The 18,063-nt window shown below is 41.3% G+C and overlaps 1 protein-coding gene across 2 annotated transcripts in view; it reads right to left on the bottom strand.

Moving 5' to 3' along the window:
- Nucleotides 1-18,063, bottom strand: part of MYO3B (myosin IIIB) — a 503,395-nt gene that overhangs the window by 431,806 nt on the left and 53,526 nt on the right. For both annotated transcript variants that reach the window (XM_003254238.4, XM_003254240.4), the window contains exon 7: nucleotides 4,989-5,134. In XM_003254238.4, coding sequence (XP_003254286.2) covers nucleotides 4,989-5,134 — 146 coding nt within the window. The remainder of the gene's footprint in view (nucleotides 1-4,988; nucleotides 5,135-18,063) is intronic.

The following is an 18,063-nucleotide window of genomic DNA, read 5'->3' as shown; positions in this document are numbered from 1 at the left end:
ATAAATAAAAGAGAAGAGAAAAAAATAAGAGAAAGGCAAAGGGAGAGAAGGTGTTGGCTATACTAGAAATAGCCCTGACACGGGAGACACAGCTTTGCAACGAAGGTGAGATAGGGCAGAAACTTCTGGGTGAGAATGATGATATCCTGAAGTATTTTTCTACTTCTATATAACATGTGTTCCACAATTCTTTAGTTTAAAAACTTGCCTTAAGTGTTCTAAATTAGGAACTAAAAAACAGTTGCTTTAAGGGGAGTTTCGAGAAGGGAGAGATTTCTGGTTTGGGGGTCATAAATCAATGAGCCAGAGACAGCCTATGCTCACCTATGACTCTTGATTTCTGTTCTTCCGTTTCTTGGCTGATTCAGTCATGATGCTAATAATATTCTAACTTTCAGGTTGATAATGTCAGCTTAAAATTGGGAGGAGGAAAGATATTGGACTGTAAGCTTCTTAAAGGGCAGGACCACTTTCTATTCATTTCCATATACACCAGTCCCCTCAGTGCTCAACATATAATTCATCAACACATAATATAATTTAAGGAAGGGCTTTAACTTTTCAATGTAGTAGCAAAACGTGTGGGCTTTAGAGTCAAACTTCTCAGATTCAAATCATTTTTCCTCCCTGGGTGCATGACCAGAGGAAGCAAGCCTGCCTAACATCCTTGAGTTTTCTCATCTGGAAAAAATAGTGGTGACAGTACTTACTTCACAGAGTTGCTGTGGGGATTAAATGCTTTTCTATTTCTAAAACACAGAACACTGTACCTGCCCCATAGTTAGCACTTGACTGATCTTAGCAGCTATTATTTTTCCATGATCATTGAGCTAATTGTCTTGTATCTTGCCCCCAGATTAGTTTCTCAGGGAATGTGGTAAACATAAAAGTTGGTTGGTATAAAGGGTTAAATTGTCAACCCCAAAAGATATGTCTACTCAGAACCTGAGAATGTGACCTCATTTGGAATAAGAATTTTTGCAGATGTCATTAAGGCAAGGATCCCCAGAGGAAATCATCCTGATTTCAAGCCCTAAGTCTATGTCCTTACATGAGACCAGAAAAGAAGACCCAAAGACATGGGAAAGGCGGCCACGTGAAGATAAAGCCAGAGATTGGAGTCATGCTGCCACAAGCCAAGGAAAAGCTGAAACCACCAGAAGCTGGCAGAGGCAAAGACAGATTATTCCCTAGAGTCTTCAAAGGGAGTGTGGCCCTGCTGACTTGCTGATTTGGGGCTTCTGACCTCCAGAACTGTGAGAGAATAAATATCTGTTGCTTTAATCCACCAAGTCTGTGGTCATTTGCTGTAGCAGCCCTACGAAACAAATACAGTTGGGTCCAGGTGACTTTGGAACAACCTAGATTTAGTGAGGGAAACAAGCCGAAATGCAAATTGGTGATTATCATGAGCTGTCCTTTTTTTGAATTGTGTACTGCAGGGAAATTCTCTTTAGGAAGGGATAATCACCAGCTTCAGGGACTGGAATGTTCAGGCCAGCCTGTGCTGTCCACTTCCAGCCAAAGACATTTCTGCTGAGAATCCTGAAAACATTCTGCATTTTTCCACAAAGAATAAAGTGGAAATATTCAATGTGTGATGAGACACTGGACAGAGTCAGGTCCTACCTGGCCCCAAATAAATGGGCAGATGATGCAGGTGTCAGTGACTGACCAGTGAACACACCCACACTGATGCCCACAGCCTTCCTCACTCCCCTCTATGGAAGTCAAGGGGGTCATTAGCCAAAGACTCAAAGCTAAGGAAAGATACCTGCTTGTCAAGAGACCAACATAATTGTATATTTCCACTAACTCTATTGATTCTTGCAATTATATCTACAAAACAGATCACTTTTTAAGTGAAAAATATGTCCAGGTCATCTTCAATATCCTTTTAAGCCTTTGGAATTTTAAAGAAGTCCTCAGTAAAGAGTCATGAGAGAGAGTTGAATCCACTGATGTTGAGAGAAATGATTTTCATTCATTTGCTCTCTTATAACTCCTGGGGAAAAATAGCAGCAGACAGAGCAGTGACAGTCAGAGAGGGGTGACTTTTTTGGAGCAAAGGCATTAGACAAGATGACACATGCTGACAGGTTCAGCAAATAGTGGATGCTCTGCCAATCAGCAGATAATTTCTGTGTATTTGCAAAGTGGGAACAATTGTAAGTCACGCAGTATTTCAAAGCAGGTCATGATGACCCTGTGTGTGATCTTCTAGTGTGAAGGTCAAGAGAAAGGAGAAGGTGGATAAAGGAAGAAAAGGGAAAAGCAAGGAGACCCATGTACAGGCAAATCAACCATATCAAGGCTAGTTGCTTCCTATTTCCTGACAGTACCCAGGGAACCTTCCTAATTACCTGTTTTATTGACATCTAAGGCTCACAGGTAACCAGCACTTCATTAACTCATAAATCTTTTTTTAACTTGTGAAAGTCACTTCTTCCCTGACTCAGTCAAGGTTTTACTTTCTTCCCTTACTGGGTAATTTACTCAATTTATTTCCAGTAAAGAAAGGGTTGCCGGGAAAAGGTCAGTGAGGAAAGCCAGAGGAAAAAGCCACACACAGTATTCTGGATCCCAGCATACCCTGAAAAGGATTTCATTGTTTCACTGACAAGAATTCCAAAACACTGAAAATAGTCACATTCAAATAGAAAAAAAATTAATTCTGAAGCCAAACGGATTCAAAGGATTTTTGTCATTATTTTTCATTTGCTTTTCCCCACTGAGGGGGTGGAGAGAGAGAGAGAGAGAGACAGACAGACAGGCACTGAACTGAGATAGATTCCAATGAAACACATAGGTAAATAATTTGAATGCCTTTTAAAAATACATAAATGCTTAATTTCTGTACCTTTCATCAAAGAGCTTTTCTGGGGAAAGGATACATTTTTAGCACTAGAAATCAAGTAGCACTCACACAGGATGCACACAGTTGGTCAATCCATAACCCTTCAAAGACAACTGTGCAATTCTAATTGATAGAGTAATTGTAAAGTAAATAACTTGGTGAATATAAACCCAACATATTTTTCCTGGTTTGGGGAAGAAAAAAGCTGTACAATGTATATAAATATGCTAAGATTTAAAATAAAATAAAATAAAACCTCTTATCATTCTTGTCCAAGAATGTCAAGTCAGCCATTAAGGTTGTGACAATGGCAAGTGTTGAACACACATGAGCACACATAATCACACTGAGAATCTGCTGACTGATTATTGCTGACATTGCCTAGTTCAATCTGATTCATCATTTGCACAGGAACCAAGAGACATTAAAAGGGCAGGAGGTTACACCAGGAGGAGAGAAACAAAGCCTTAAACTAAGTTGGGATAAGGATCCTTTTCTAACAATTGCCCAATTCTTGGGATCCACTCTGTCCCGAGGCAGGCAGTAGAGACTTAGTTAACTCGTATCCTACATCTGGAGATCTGAAGGCTTCTCCCAAGATGGAAGAGATGAGTGGTGAGAGAATATAGAGATTATTAGAGATCAGAAGCTTGGCTGGGCACAGAAGCCAGCCAAGTGGAGTCACTGGAGTGGAAGGGTCTATTTAACACATACACACCCCCCTCCCTCCCACCCTGCCCCACACAAACACACTCTTTGTACCTCACATTTATCACCTTAAGAAATTTTTGAACACCTGGTCTATATACAAACACATAACAAGAAAGGAAAAAATATAGATGATCTCTTATCAAAAGTACATATTATTTTGCTAATGAGAAGCTACACCTTAATCCTGATATTCAGGAAATTATGTTGCCACATTAAATAAATGGTGAGGGGTAAACCATTTGTAAAAAAATCAAAGCACACACACAAATCATTCCAGACACCATTTCCCATTTTCTGACTTATTACTATATACAATGCAGCTTTTAGCTCCTGCATTCTTATATCCTTTTGAATGTTCACCAGACTATTAATTTAAAAAGCCAGGTGCTTCGTCTGCTCCTCTAATCACTGTGACCTGTTTTTGTGATTCGAAAAAGGCAAAAAGACTAACTCTGGCTTGGGTGGGAATCATTTTTGGAATAGTGGTTGGTGGTTGTTCACATCTGGATTAGGTATAAAATGATAACATTATGATGATGAACACCAGAGAGCCTCATCTGCATATAAATAGACCTAATCAGAAATGCAAATTGCAATCAGGAGAAATTTTTAAAGGCTGTGATAGCTGTGTGATTGTGCAGATAAGGAAAGGTCAACACTTGTATTGTTAAGGCAGTTAAATGGCTCCCAGCCTGCCCAGAGCCTTCCTTTGAAAGAGACATTTGGAAGGTACAAATTATCTCTCAATCTGCACCCTGGTTGGGAAGGAGTCCCTGGATAGCTTCATTTTCCGTAACTAGAGCCGTGAGCTGGCCATACATCAGCCCAATTCCAATGAAAGGCAACCCAACCTCTTGTACAAACCCCTAATGAATACACAGAATAGAAAGTATACTTGCATTTAAATGCTCTCCAAACAGACCTCTTTCCGCATAATTTTCCATTGAGATGGAAATTAAGGGATGGAGAGTAAGATATAGCGCTGATGTAACATTTTCTGATACATTTCAGTGCTAGTCTGAGTGAATACAGCAATATGATATACATATGTTTTCACTGAATACTAGAGAAAGTATGTAATTAAAAAGAAAACACTAGCATTTAGACAGATTACTTAATCCACAATTCCATTCGTAGTCTTATCGTGCAAAGTACAAAAAATGAGTATCTCAGAAAAAGCTGAGTGCTAAAAATATGCAATTGTTCCAACATGGTCTTATTATTCCTTGGAGTATGTTATCTTTCAGGAACATCCTCTTCTCTATCCCCCCCAACTCCCCTTGCTTTTTCAAAGAAAATATATTTCACAATCAGGCTTTGTCAGGTTTGGAGAGAAATTGCTTACAAACTATTTATTATCCCTCTAACTAGACGCTTTCACAAAGAACTAATGAGTCAAGAGCGCCATCTTGTGTCTTACCTTGGAATCTTAAAGAGTGTTTTCACAGGATGCATGTCAAAGAGGGGAGGGTCTCCATCCCCCAGTTCAATAGCTGTGATCCCCAAGGACCAGACGTCACAGCGAGCGTCATAGGAAGAGTCATACTGCTGCTCACAGGCAATGACCTATTAGACAAAAGCAGGACACGACACATCAACCCTACTGCCACATCAGATGGCCTAAAAAGGCCCTGGGCTGATCTTAGCCCCCTTCTCAGTTTTCTTGGCCACGATGATATTGAATTCCAGTAATAAGATGTGTGTATTCTAGGCCTTAGTTGTATGTAACCAATTTATTATCTTATACGTTCATTAGCTTTTAAAAATGTGTCAGTTTTGTTTTTAAAAAGCATGCATCGAACTGTCTAAGTAACAAGAACAGTGCAAGGGGAGGAAGCGGGTGTATACCACACCATCCCAACCCTGTTATTCTTTAAGGAAAGGCTTTGTCTACATCCTTCACCTCATTACCAGCTACTGAATTCAATAATAAGCAACAATTGTTCTCAAAGATGCTTGTGTACTTTGAGATGCATGAAATCCCCAAGAGTATAACCAACTAAGCAGAGAGATGTTGGAAGACTCACATGGTGAACATAAAGTAGAAATGACCCCACTCCACCCTTCCCTTTTTCTAAGAGCATCTTTCCCTTCCTCAAACTCCAACAATGGTGTGCATCACAGAAACAACTGCCATTCCAGTTACTTGGTCTGACTAGGTACAAGAGCAGCAGAACCAGAAAATGACCCTGGGCTTGTCATTGGGTTGAGGAGTCTGCAACCCTGTGGAGGAATGTTTTTATCAACTTTTTGAGTCAGGCAAGAACATCTCCTACACTCAGACTCTGATGACTATCACAATGGCGATAGGAGAAAGTCAGGAGTGAGCCAGAGGACGTGGAGGACCAGAAACTCCTATTTGACCTAAAATCTGCTATCGGGATGACCCATGGCCATGGCCAGGTGGGAAACTTCGATGTCTGATGATCCAAAACATCAGGGAGGGGGCAACACCTCTAATGGTGAGCACAGGAAGACCAGAGTAATAGAGCCATCCTCTTAGGCCATCATAATGTCTTTAGCTTTTTTTATTCCAAATGAGATGGGACAACTGACTGTGGTGAGCAGAGGAGTGACAGATCCAGCTTATGTTTTAGCAAGATCACTCTGGCTACTGTGCAGAGGATAGATTATGAGGAGAAGAAACAAAACCGGTTCAATATGTTACTGCAGGGATCCAGATGAGAGATTGTGAGATGGTGAGAAATAATCAGATTCTAGATATAATTTTGAATGTAGAGCCAGCTGGATTTGTTGAACAGGGCTTAGAAGAAAGGAGAGCTGGCCAGGCGCGGTGGCTCACGCTTGTAATCCCAGCACTTTGGGAGGCCGAGGCGGGTGGATCACGAGGTCAGGAGATCGAGACCACGGTGAAACCCCGTCTCTACTAAAAATACAAAAAAAAAAAAAAATTAGCCGGGCATGGTGGTGGGCGCCTGTAGTCCCAGCTACTCGGAGAGGCTGAGGGAGGAGAATGGCGTGAACCCGGGAGGCGGAGCTTGCAGTGACCGAGATCACGCCACTGCACTCCAGCCTGGGCGACAGAGCGAGACTCCGTCTCAAAAAAAAAAAAAAAAAAAAAAAAAAAGAAGAAAGGAGAGCTAAGGAAAACTCCAAAGTTTTTGACGTGAGCAACCACAGGAATAGAATTGGTATTTACTAAGATGAGGAAGACAGCAGGAGGGGCAGGTTTGGGGTGAAGAGTGGAGCTCCATTTAGGATATATTAAGCCTCAGACGCCTGGGACACTTCTAAATGGAGAAGAGTATTTTAGCCTGGTGAGACTCATACTGGACTTCTGATCTAGAGAATCGTAAGATAACTGCTATGGTCTGAACATGTCTCCCAAAATTCATGTGTTAGAAATTTAATCCCCAGTGCAACCAAGGGAAGGTGGATCCTTTTGGGAGGTGGTTAGGTCATGAGAATTCTGTCCTGGTGAATGGATTAATGCTACCAAGAAAAGGGCTTGCAGGACTGGGTTTGCTCCCTTCTGCCTTCTGCCATGTGAGGACACAGTATGAAGGCCCACACCAGATGCCAGCACTTTGACCTTAGGCTTCCCAGCCTCTAGAACTGTGAGAAAATAAATTTCTGTTCTTTATAAATTACCCAGTCTCAGATAATCTGTCATAGCAGCATGAAACAGATTAAGACTAAGAAACGGGTGTTTTAAGCCACTAAATTTGTGGTATTGTTACGGCAGTGATAGAAAACTAGTATTCCTGCTCTCTTCCAGACACAGTGAATCGGACTTGTAAGGCCTGGCAAAATGTGCCAACTGTGCAAAATGTGCTCTAAACTCTGTGCTCTTGTACTCATAATTGCCCTGTACTCTTCTCTTCTGAGCTGGAGAACATTTTCTATATATCCACATCCTTGGCCTGGCCCCAGCCCCATCTTCTGAACAGAATATCCTGTCATATTTTTAACACGTTATTTTCAAATGTACATTCAAACTGAAGTTCAAACAATTCCAATTTCAGAACCAAAGGCCGTTTCATTGCCCCCAAAGACCTCCCTTTCCTCACCCCAATCAGGTGAGAACCTACATTATTTTTAAAGATCTCTAGAGAAGGCTGTTCAACACCTTTCCTTTCAGAAATGACACTTTCGAAAGTGTAAGACAAACATAATTTTAGACCTATCAATCAACAAATAGTTCACTGTTATTCATGACACTGTGATAGGGCCTGTGAGGGAGAGAGAAATAAGACTCTGTCCTTCCCCAGTAGGAGCTATGGCCAATCAAAATATAAGGTGAACCTATCATAATTAAATGACAAACCATGACAACTATAAATGCCCTAAGACAATGCGTACTAACATGTCCAATAAAGGATATGGGCTCTAAATGCTTAAGATTTTAGAAGGAGACCACTGCTGGCTAAGCAAGACAATAAAAGTATCTAGTACCTATAGTCTACAACTTTTGCGGAGAAATTGAAATCAGCTTCTAGCCAACTTGGATGGGACACAAAAGGCAATTCTAAGAACATATATAAATGTGAAAATGGAGATATTCTAACATTTCTCAAGTGTTGTCCTAAAATATTCAAAACTTGTATCTGGTTTCAACTTCTCTTTACAGACAAACATTATCTTCAGCTCATTCTGATTAATAGAAAAGCATATCTTGGCCTAATTCTTCTCTTCAGTGCATCGTGTAATAAAGAAATTATTTAAGTTCAGCCTTCCAAGGAAGTTTATTGAAAATTATGCTAATAAAATAATCCACAAATAATTATTGAGTACTCATTAGTCTGGCATGATAGTAGGCCCTGGGAAGAGAAAGTCAAATAGACACTGAACTTAATCTTCATGATAATTTGGCAAAGTAGGTGCTATTATCACTTATGCAGGTGTGGAAACTGAGGATAGCATGGTTAAACAGCTTACCTGGCATCACATAGCTAGTAATTGTCAGGGCCAGAATTTGAACCCTGGCAGGTAGTATAACTAAACAAATCATTGCCATATAAGTGCTATCTATAATAAAAGTTATAGTTGGTTAAAATTGTTAAAATTATCAGCTTCTGCACTCATATTTTGACTACACTCAGGTGTTCTGAGGTTTTGTCATTTCAACTCTATCTTCTTCGGGGGTCTCTGTTTCAGGATTGCTCCTTATCAGGAGGAAACAGCCCTTTCTGCAGGTTACACATACGATGAGAGTTAAAGAAGCACTCTTAAGAGGATGCAGGGCAACTGAAGGTCAACATCCTGGAATGGGATTCCCTATCAATCCAATACCAAAGTCTGAAGCTATTTCTTTAAGAGAAAACACTACTATCATTCTCTTTAGCTCAACATTCTCCTTGTCTCTAGGTTAAATAGAGCTGAGTTAAGGATGCTTGGATGGTCGAATGGTCTTTCTTCCCTTGCCCCCAGGAGAAGTTGACCTCAAAAAGAACTCTCTGAATCAGTTGTTAGGATGCTCCATTAAGAAAGGAGAGTGGTGATGGCAAGTAAGTGCACTGCTTTGGGACCAGGTTTTCCAGGTTCTGTATGTCACATTAAAGGAGTGGAGAGAAATGAGATGGTGTTGACAAAGGCCTAGGACCCCAAATGCACACCCTTTCACATCTGAAAACAAATCACTTATATTCTCAGGACCTCTCTCAATCTATAAAGTGGTAAGGTGGAAATAAATAACCTATACCATCCCTTCTAGCTCTAACATTCTACAACTTTGCGACTTCCAAGTAAGTGATCTTTCGGTAGTATCTCAAACTGAGAGGCTAACACTGCCATACAAATTAGCTAGAGTGAACAGTACATTATTCTGAGGTGTGAAAAGGATGGCTGGAACTTTGAGAGGATTTTGTTGCCAATGTTTTGTAGAAGGTCTTAAGGTCTGAAAATATGCTGGTTGCTGTAATAATGCCTCTGTTAAGGAAGATGAGCTTTAGAGACAGAGCAATTGTTTGGAAGCCGGTTAATGGAGCATGTCCAGGTTCCTACCTTGAAACGCAAACTTACGGTTTTTCTGATACAGTTAGACTACATTGCTGCTTATTTTAGGAAGAAGAAAAACACTAATGCTGGATTACTAGCAATATCTGTGCACTGGCAGCTTTAGTGCCCAAGGCCAATAGCTATTTTACCTAGCAGTGGGCTTGAGACTCCCAAATGTTGGTCATTACCACCTCAGCTGCCAAAAACTTTTCTTCCTGGAGAAGATTGACAACAAGAAACAAGTTTTCACTAATGGCTTAGCTTGACAGGTCTTTGGAGCAAAGGCTAGTCATTATCTGTCTTCAATTGTTGAGGCAATTCTCTTTAGCCTTCTTCAGGCTAAGGAGTTCACAGATCCAGACTCCTTAAATCACTCCAGTCACTCCCTCCTACCCCACAGAGGGAACACCCCGCCTCTCCTGCAGGAATCTATGGGATGAAACCACATCCACAACTGCTTTGACACATATCATCCCCTTGTCTGTCCTTCAGCAGGGTCAGCTGGGTTCTGTTGAAGATGGCTGTTCCTTTCCTTAGCCACCAGCTGGAGAATGGCAGAGAAAAGCAACTGTCAGAGCTCTTGGGTCACGAAGAGACTTTCAGCTGTGACTAATGCCAGAAAATCCCAGAGCCTGGCATCTTTGTTTTGGTTTTGCCACCCTCTCACTGGGTGACTTTGACAAAATATTTTATCTCCCTGTACCTCTTCTTTGCAAGCAAACCAAGCAACCCCTTTTTCATGGGCCTCATCCGAAGCACTGCTTATGAAAATGCTGGTTGTTCAGCTTTTACTATGGCACTAAAATGTTAATAGTAGATATCACTGGATCACTGACATATGGGTAATAATTATTTTATTTACTTACTTCTTTAAGATCTTTTGTGTTTTCTAAAATGCCTATAGAGAGCATGGATTATTTCTATAATAAAAAGAAGCAAATTTTATATTTTTTTGTCTTGAAAATATAAATAAATATTGAAAAGTTTGCCTTAATTTTCAAGGGCGTGTTTCTTTCTTCTGGAGTATTTGTTGACTGCTGGGATTCTTTATCAAGAAGTTGGCAGGTTAAAGGTGGTGTCTTGATTATATAACTAGGTCCCTGGCTGGATGTAGTGGCTCACACCTGTAATCCCAGCACCAAGGTAGGCAGATTACGAGGTCAGGAGTTAGAAACCAGCCTGACCAACATGGTGAAACCCCATCTCTACTAAAAATACAAAAAAAAAAATTAGCCAGGCGTGGTGGCGTATGCCTGTGATCCCAGCTACTCAGGAGGCTGAGGCAGGAGAATTGCTTGAACCTGGGAGGCGGAGGTTGCAGTAAGCCAAGATCACTCCGCTGCACTCCAGCCTGGGTAACAGAGCAAGACTCCATCTCAAAAAAATAAAAAAAAAAACTAGGTCCCCATGAGATTAATACCAGAAGAATGAAGCATAATTATTCATGTAGTATAATTGATAAATGTTTTTGAACATAAGGCTTTCTAAAATAGAACTTCTCTGGAATCAGAAGTTGTAGTTACAGTATAACTATTCCAGTGGCAGATTTTTTTAATCAGTTTTACAAATGAAATTCCCTTCCCAACTATATCCCTTCCTACTGTAAGCACGGGGCATGAGTAGAGTACTTTCACTTTCTCGGGCCATCATGATCCATGACTAGGACTTATTGATAAAGTTACCAAGATAGGGGTGAGTTCCACCCTCTCTTGCACAAAGACTTGGTGTATAAGAACCTGAGCTTACAGCTTCTCATCTCAAGATCTTCATTATCCAAAAAGATCGTCTGTTTTATACTATATGTGAAAGGGATAAAAACAGTCGATATATGAGCTTCTAGATTCAGAAAACCTAGTTTCTCTAACAAGATAGTTTAACCATTTATCAAATTTTATATCAGAGAGCTGCTGGGCTGAAATTTCTTCCAATAATGTAATTTTAAGCAATGTTTTCAAGCAAATAGTATTATAGTATTTTTGCTGTCATAAGAAATAATTTATCAAACTTAAACAACAGGTATTATTCAGACTACTTTATTTTTTCACTAATATTTTTTAATGTCATTAAAAATGTAATTAGGTTTTCCTTCTATGTTCTGATTTCTCACCTTACTGGAATCATTCATGCAATCCAAAATTATAACCAAAGGTCAGGATTAAAATTTCACTCAAGTACACAGGCAAAATGCTGTTATCTCAAGAGCTAAATTCAGCTAAATAAGAGGCAAGGCAAACAGACCTAAAACTATTAATCCTTGGCTGACCTTGAGCCCAAAAATGCAGGCAATAGACTGGCAAATAAGATGGGCTGAGAGGTAGGAAGGCAAATAGGATTCTTAATTTTGCTTACATAATTCATGCAGCATAATTGATAAATATTATTGATCATAAAGATTTCTAAGTCGGAACTTCTCTGGAATCAGAAGTTGTAGTTACAGTATAAATATTACAGTAGCAAATATTTTTATCACGTTTACAAATGAACATCTTAAAGTGTTATAAACTGAGATACTGAATAAACAAATGAAGTTTCTTACCTAAGATGATACATGATTTCAAGGAAGGATATATTTGAGATTCGTTCTTGTTTTTTGTAAAGGGAATATGGACTAGATGAACTGAAATTGAAGTATTTGGCAGGGGGATGGTCTTTCAGAAAACTAAAACTAGGGCTAAGATTGAATCCACGTTTTGTACCTATGAAATTGCCAGAAATAATTTAAATTAGACTGTTCTTATGAACTTCAGGAAGGTCTCTAATTATAATGTGATGTTCTATGGGTCTCTTTTTTCCCAGGATTGTAAGTTTCAGCTTAAGTCTACAGAGAAATAAAGCCAGGTTCAAATTAAAAACACACAAAGCACGCTTACACTACACCAGCTTCCCACCATAGCCAGTAGAGGGTAGAAGGGGAACTCACTCTGGGTTTGAGGTCAGCCCACACACTGATTTTTGCACCTAAATTCCCTGAAGCCCTGGGAACAGATCATTTATTCTTACTTGTGTGTTAAATCCCCTTCTCAGACTCAGGACCAATACCTACAGAGCTCCTAGCATGTCCAAATTTCGTATGTGTCCTTGGTACTCAAAAAGTGAAGGAGCACATTTGCTTGGAGACCCAGTGCAATCCCACTGTCCTTGTCTGTTCCAGAGCTTCCTCACACAGAGATGGACGATGAAAGGATCTTTAAGATTCACTCATTCAACCCCCTTCTTTTACAGAAGAGAAAACTGAGGGCCTGAGGGGAGAGTCAGTTGATTTGTCTGAAATCATACAGTCGGTTCATGACCAAAGCAGGAGCAAACTCCATGGTCACCTACCACCTTCCTGATTGAGGCATCTCTTGGGAATCCTTATAATTATGGAGAATGCTGAGCCACTTCTAAATAGAGTCCATATCCAGAGAGCCGCAGTCACAGTAACAACTACGCTATGAACCCATAGGCACAGCATGCAAGCATTAAGCAGATGGATTTCCTGCCGCCTCTCACTTCCCTGTCCCTTCACTCTCCCTTGCTGCCCCTTTCCTTTGCCAGTTAGTGCTCCATTTCTACCAGAGTATGTTAAGGACAAGGAGAACCTCTACAATTCAGTCCATTTTACAGCTTGTCAGGTCATGTATTATTACACCAAGTCAGGAAACAGATTCAGAAAGTTAAGAGATATATGCGCTCAAGGCCACAGCTAGTAGGGGATAGAACTGAAGGATGAGCACCCAATCAGAAACTATTGAGGAAAAAAATGTTTTTCTCCTTCATGACACATCTGAAAAACAGGAAGGGAAGCAAATCAATCAGAGTATCTGAAAGTCCCCACTTGGACATATCCCTTCATCAGCAAGTATCTGTGGTTTCTGTCCTCACCCAGGCTGACAGCACCATGTAAATAAGGATGTCCTTGAGAATGTCATATGTTCCTGTTAGAGAGTGATTCTGTTTAGCTCTCTAAAATTAAAAAAGGTATGAGAGGCCGGGCACCGTGGCTCATGCCTGTCATCTCAGCACTTTGAGAGGCCAAGACAGGTGGATCACTTGAGCCCAGTAGTTCAAGACCAGCCTGGGCAACATGATGAACCCTGTCTCTACTAAAAATACAAAAATTAGCTGGGCATGGTGGTGCATGCCTATAATCCCAGCTACTAGAGAGGCTAAGGCACAAGAATCGCTTGAGCCCTGGAGATGGAGGTCCCAGTGAGCCGAGATCACACCACCGCACTCCAGCCTGGATGACAGAGCAAGACCCTGTACCCCCCACTTCCCCTCGCAAAAAAGTATGAGAAATACCCGGGACATATTAGAGCACAAGAAACATTAGTCCATCTGCCTCTACTTGTTCCTATTTCATCCTACTCAAGGCTCCTCTGAGGTCCCATCCCTCATGCTGACTGCTCTCCTCCATTTGCTCTCATGATGGCTCAGTGGCCATCAGGCCATCACGCAAGGAAGCAAATGTAGAGTTTGGCTTGGGAGGGAATTCTCTTTCATGGGCTGAGACTGTACCCAGAACAGGGCAGTGGAGGTAGTGACTGGAGATCAGTCATGGGTAATTTGGGACCCACAGCTCAGGAAGAGCTGAGGCCAACTCTGACATTCCTTCAGCAAACACTTCTGTTCCTGCAGTAACAGAATCAGTTTTCCTCTTTTCCTCTTTGGTGGATGAAGAGAAGGGGCAACAGCAGACGCTTTGACCCTTCTCACCTCCCCGGAGAGGAGTGAGGACAGGCTTAAAGATTCCAAATGCTCCTGGTAGTTGTTCCTTTGACATTTCTGGCTTAGCACTTCTCACTCAGCATTCAGAGGGGATGTGAGGCCTCCGCTCTGGGCCTCACATGCTTGTGCGCGTCTGGGATCTAAAACCCTCAGATAGGGTCTTATATTTAGACCCACCAGGAAGAGGGTAATAACATATCACCGCCTCCTCCAGAACCGGACCCCCGTCTCCACGCTGACATATGACACATGACTCAACCTCCCCACAGAGCTCCAGCTGAGAGGGAAGTATCGCTGGAGCTGAGGTGAAAACCTGGGGCTGCATCCAGTCATTTCCACTCCCCGCGCCTGGGCCCTTTGCCTGCTGGAACACTGAGCGTCTGGGTTGTGCCTCAGGGCCTTAGAAGACATAACCACTCTGCAAATGTAGGCAGGCCAGGGCCAGCCTCAGAACCAGAGAAGGAATCTGTTTCTTGGAGCCTGACACACAATGCCTGGGGTGAACCAGGGGACAGGAAAAGGTTACGGAATCTCAGAGATGAATGTTTCTGGAGAAGGTAGGCAGGTCTTTCAGCCAATGATCTGAAGTTCTAAACCTCTCATTTAACTCTCCTGAGCTCCTGAAGCCTGCATTCCTCACAGTGATATGACTGGCAGACAGGGTCTCATGAATCTCCTGTCTTTTAACGGAGCCAGGTAAAATGGAATCTAGCAGCCATGGCATCATCATTAGTTCACTCTTACTGGGAACTTGGTGAGATCCCACCCTCATTGCTTGTGGAACATCAGAGCCATGGACTATGAGAACTGAAAGCAGGTCTTGCCTCTAAAAACAGTAAATGTTCCCTGTAAAATAGAAAGGACCTTAAAAGGCAAAGACTACCTAAGCCAATTTCTTCTTTTTTACAGATGAGAACAGGCTAAGCAGAGGTAGGGGTAGGGGCAACATATGCCACCATTGTTAGAAGCCCCTACTGTGTCTGGCACTGCCCTGAACAGTTGCAGTACATTATTTCATTTTATCTTTTGAGGCAGGTTTTTTTCTCCCCATTTTACCTCTTTTAACTTCTCCCCATTTTACTAGTCAGAAATATTAAGTAACTTGCCTGAGGTTACTGGTTATATGGGTAACAGGTATCTATGATTTGCTCCCAGATCTATATGACTCTAAAATTTGTGCTTTTTTACTCAAACTGAAGCCATATTAAAATAACTGAACCACGATCATTTTTTAGAAAATGAGTGGCAGAGCTAAGACTAAAATGTAAATCTCCTAAATTCAATTCTAAAGAACTTTATTTTTTCCATAGCCTTCTCTTGGGCATTAATTACACTGGCTTTTAGCATCACATTGAAATATTACATTTTCCTTCATATATTAGGAAGGATAATTCTCATCTAAGTTAAGAATTGGGGGAAAAAACAATTCATGACTTATCTGGTACACTGGTTGTCACAATTAAATAATTTGCTGTGGTATAGTGGTTAAAAGTAAGGACTTTGGGCCGGGCGCGGTGGCTCACGCTTGTAATCCCAGCACTTTGGGAGGCCGAGGCGGGCGAATCATGAGGTCAGGAGATCGAGACCACAGTGAAACCCCATCTCTACTAAAAATACAAAAAAAATTAGCCGGGCGTGGTGGCGGGCGCCTGTAGTCCCAGCTACTCGCAGAGGCTGAGGCAGGAGAATGGCGTGAACCTGGGAGGCGGAGCTTGCAGTGAGCCGAGATTGCGCCACTGCACTCCAGCCTGGGCGACAGAGCGAGACTCCGTCTCAAAAAAAAAAAAAAAAAAAAAAGTAAGGACTTTGGAGACGAACATCCGGGTTCAAATTCTGGTGGCATCACCTAATAACTTGTCCAAGGACAAGAATAGTTACTTTCTGTGACTCAGCTACTTCATCTAAAACATTGGACTAGCAATAGCACCCCCTTTTTGGTAGTGTTGTAAGATTTATAAATGAGTTAATACACACAACTCACTTAGCACCTAACACATAGTAAGCACTTGCTAAACGCTAGCTCTTATTTGGGAACCAAACCCATTAGCTAGAGCTTAGGAAACAAAATGGTAATAATGACAATAATAATAATTCAACTCTATAGTGTTGTATGTCTTTCTCAGCCCTTTGATGCAAAATATTTCATTTGTCATCTCTAGCCCTGGCAATGCCAAAGGAAATAGCATTATCGTATCATTTACTAGGACTGGCATAATTAACAAAGGCAAGAGTGGCTGCAAAAAGCTTGCGATATTTCTGCATTGGTGTAAGCTAGTTGTTATGGCAACCGTCCCTTGTCAACGACCCTTTGCCAGGCAGAGAGAGACCCATTTTTGGAGCCGTCACAGCACATCTGTTTCTCTGCTCAGCTGATTAGCTCTTGTTTGCAACAATGAGCAGATGGAAGTAAAGAGGGGTAAAATTTTCTAAAAAGAAGCAAATGTTTATTTTATCCAGAAGTCTGTTTTCCAGTACAGAAACAGACCGTTAGCTTTTTTAGGAAGATGCTGCATATAGTAGATCCTTAATGCATGGCAGAATTGCAAAGTGTAGTCAACCTATAAATTATAGGTGATAGGTCCTTCATGTGCATCTTTTAAAATGATGGGTCTCACACTCCAATTTCAGAGTATACTTCCACTATATCTCTGCATGTCTTTGTTATATGAGCTGTTGTCTCAGTTAGCTGGTACACATTTTCCACACTGAATATCCCATATGAACACCCTGTAAAGTGAGAGTACAAGTATCCTTTCCCTGCCTTGGTTTCTTCATCTGCAAAATGGGACTTGCATTCCCATGCTCTCTGAAAAGCCAAACAGCTTCAATATTTACTAGGTATGTGAATTTGGGCCCAATTTCTCCTATAGCTCTTTAAGCCTCACTTTCCTCAGTGACAAAATGGAGAAAATAATATCCACTATTGAGAGCTGTTGTGAAAATGAAATAAAATACTTTAAAAGCCCCTATCATAGTCCCTGGTATAGAGTCAGTCCTCAGTAAGTGAAAGTTTCCTTCCCACTATGCCTCCCTCTGCTTAGCAAGTGCAGTGTTCATCTGACAATCAGGTGGCATGTGGCACTGGCCATCCCTGCTTGTCAAACAGATCTTTCCCGCCATAGTTACTGGATCATTAGGTCAGAAGTGTCCCAGGGTAAAAGACAGGGCACCTCTGGTGGCTGAGGAGCACTCGAGGGGCTCTGGATGGTGGCCATTTACCATCCAGAATGAGTACAGTTTAATATCTTAACAACCAGCCTGGTCACACAGTGTACATCAGCTAAATATAAGCCATTATTTTAAAAGTCTATTGGTGTTCTCAATAAAAACAATAATGACCACATTGGTTCTTTCTCTTGGGTTTCAGTCATTTACAAACATTGAGTTTAATTCTTTGCCATATGTGATGGTGGAAAAAGTATTTTAGGTATCAACTACCCCTAACCCCCTGCCATTACCATTAATCAACATAAACTAGGCTTGTATCCCTTTTGCTATAGGCCAGGATATTACCTGGCCTGTGTTTGATATAAAAATTGGTTGCGCAATATTGACAGTGGACACGGGGTTATATTGGAAATCCCTTAGTTGAGTGAGTCACAAAATATGGATTCCGGTCACCATTGCCCACCTACCCTCTCTGTGTCTATGGATACTTGGCCTGACAGAGCCTGAGATTCTTTATCTACAACATCAATGTAGTCATGCCCGAGTGGCACTCTCACAGGTAGATGATAGTGTTTTTAAAATACTATTTGTAAAAATTCTATGCAAATGTGGGACACTATTACTCATATTACTTGCTATAAGAAATTGGCTGTCAGGAG

This window comes from Nomascus leucogenys, chromosome 22a, assembly GCF_006542625.1.
Source record: "Nomascus leucogenys isolate Asia chromosome 22a, Asia_NLE_v1, whole genome shotgun sequence".
Classification (NCBI taxonomy): Eukaryota; Metazoa; Chordata; class Mammalia; order Primates; family Hylobatidae; genus Nomascus; species Nomascus leucogenys.
The sequence above is the reverse complement of the archived record's forward strand: the minus strand, read 5'-3'. Positions and strand labels throughout refer to the sequence as shown.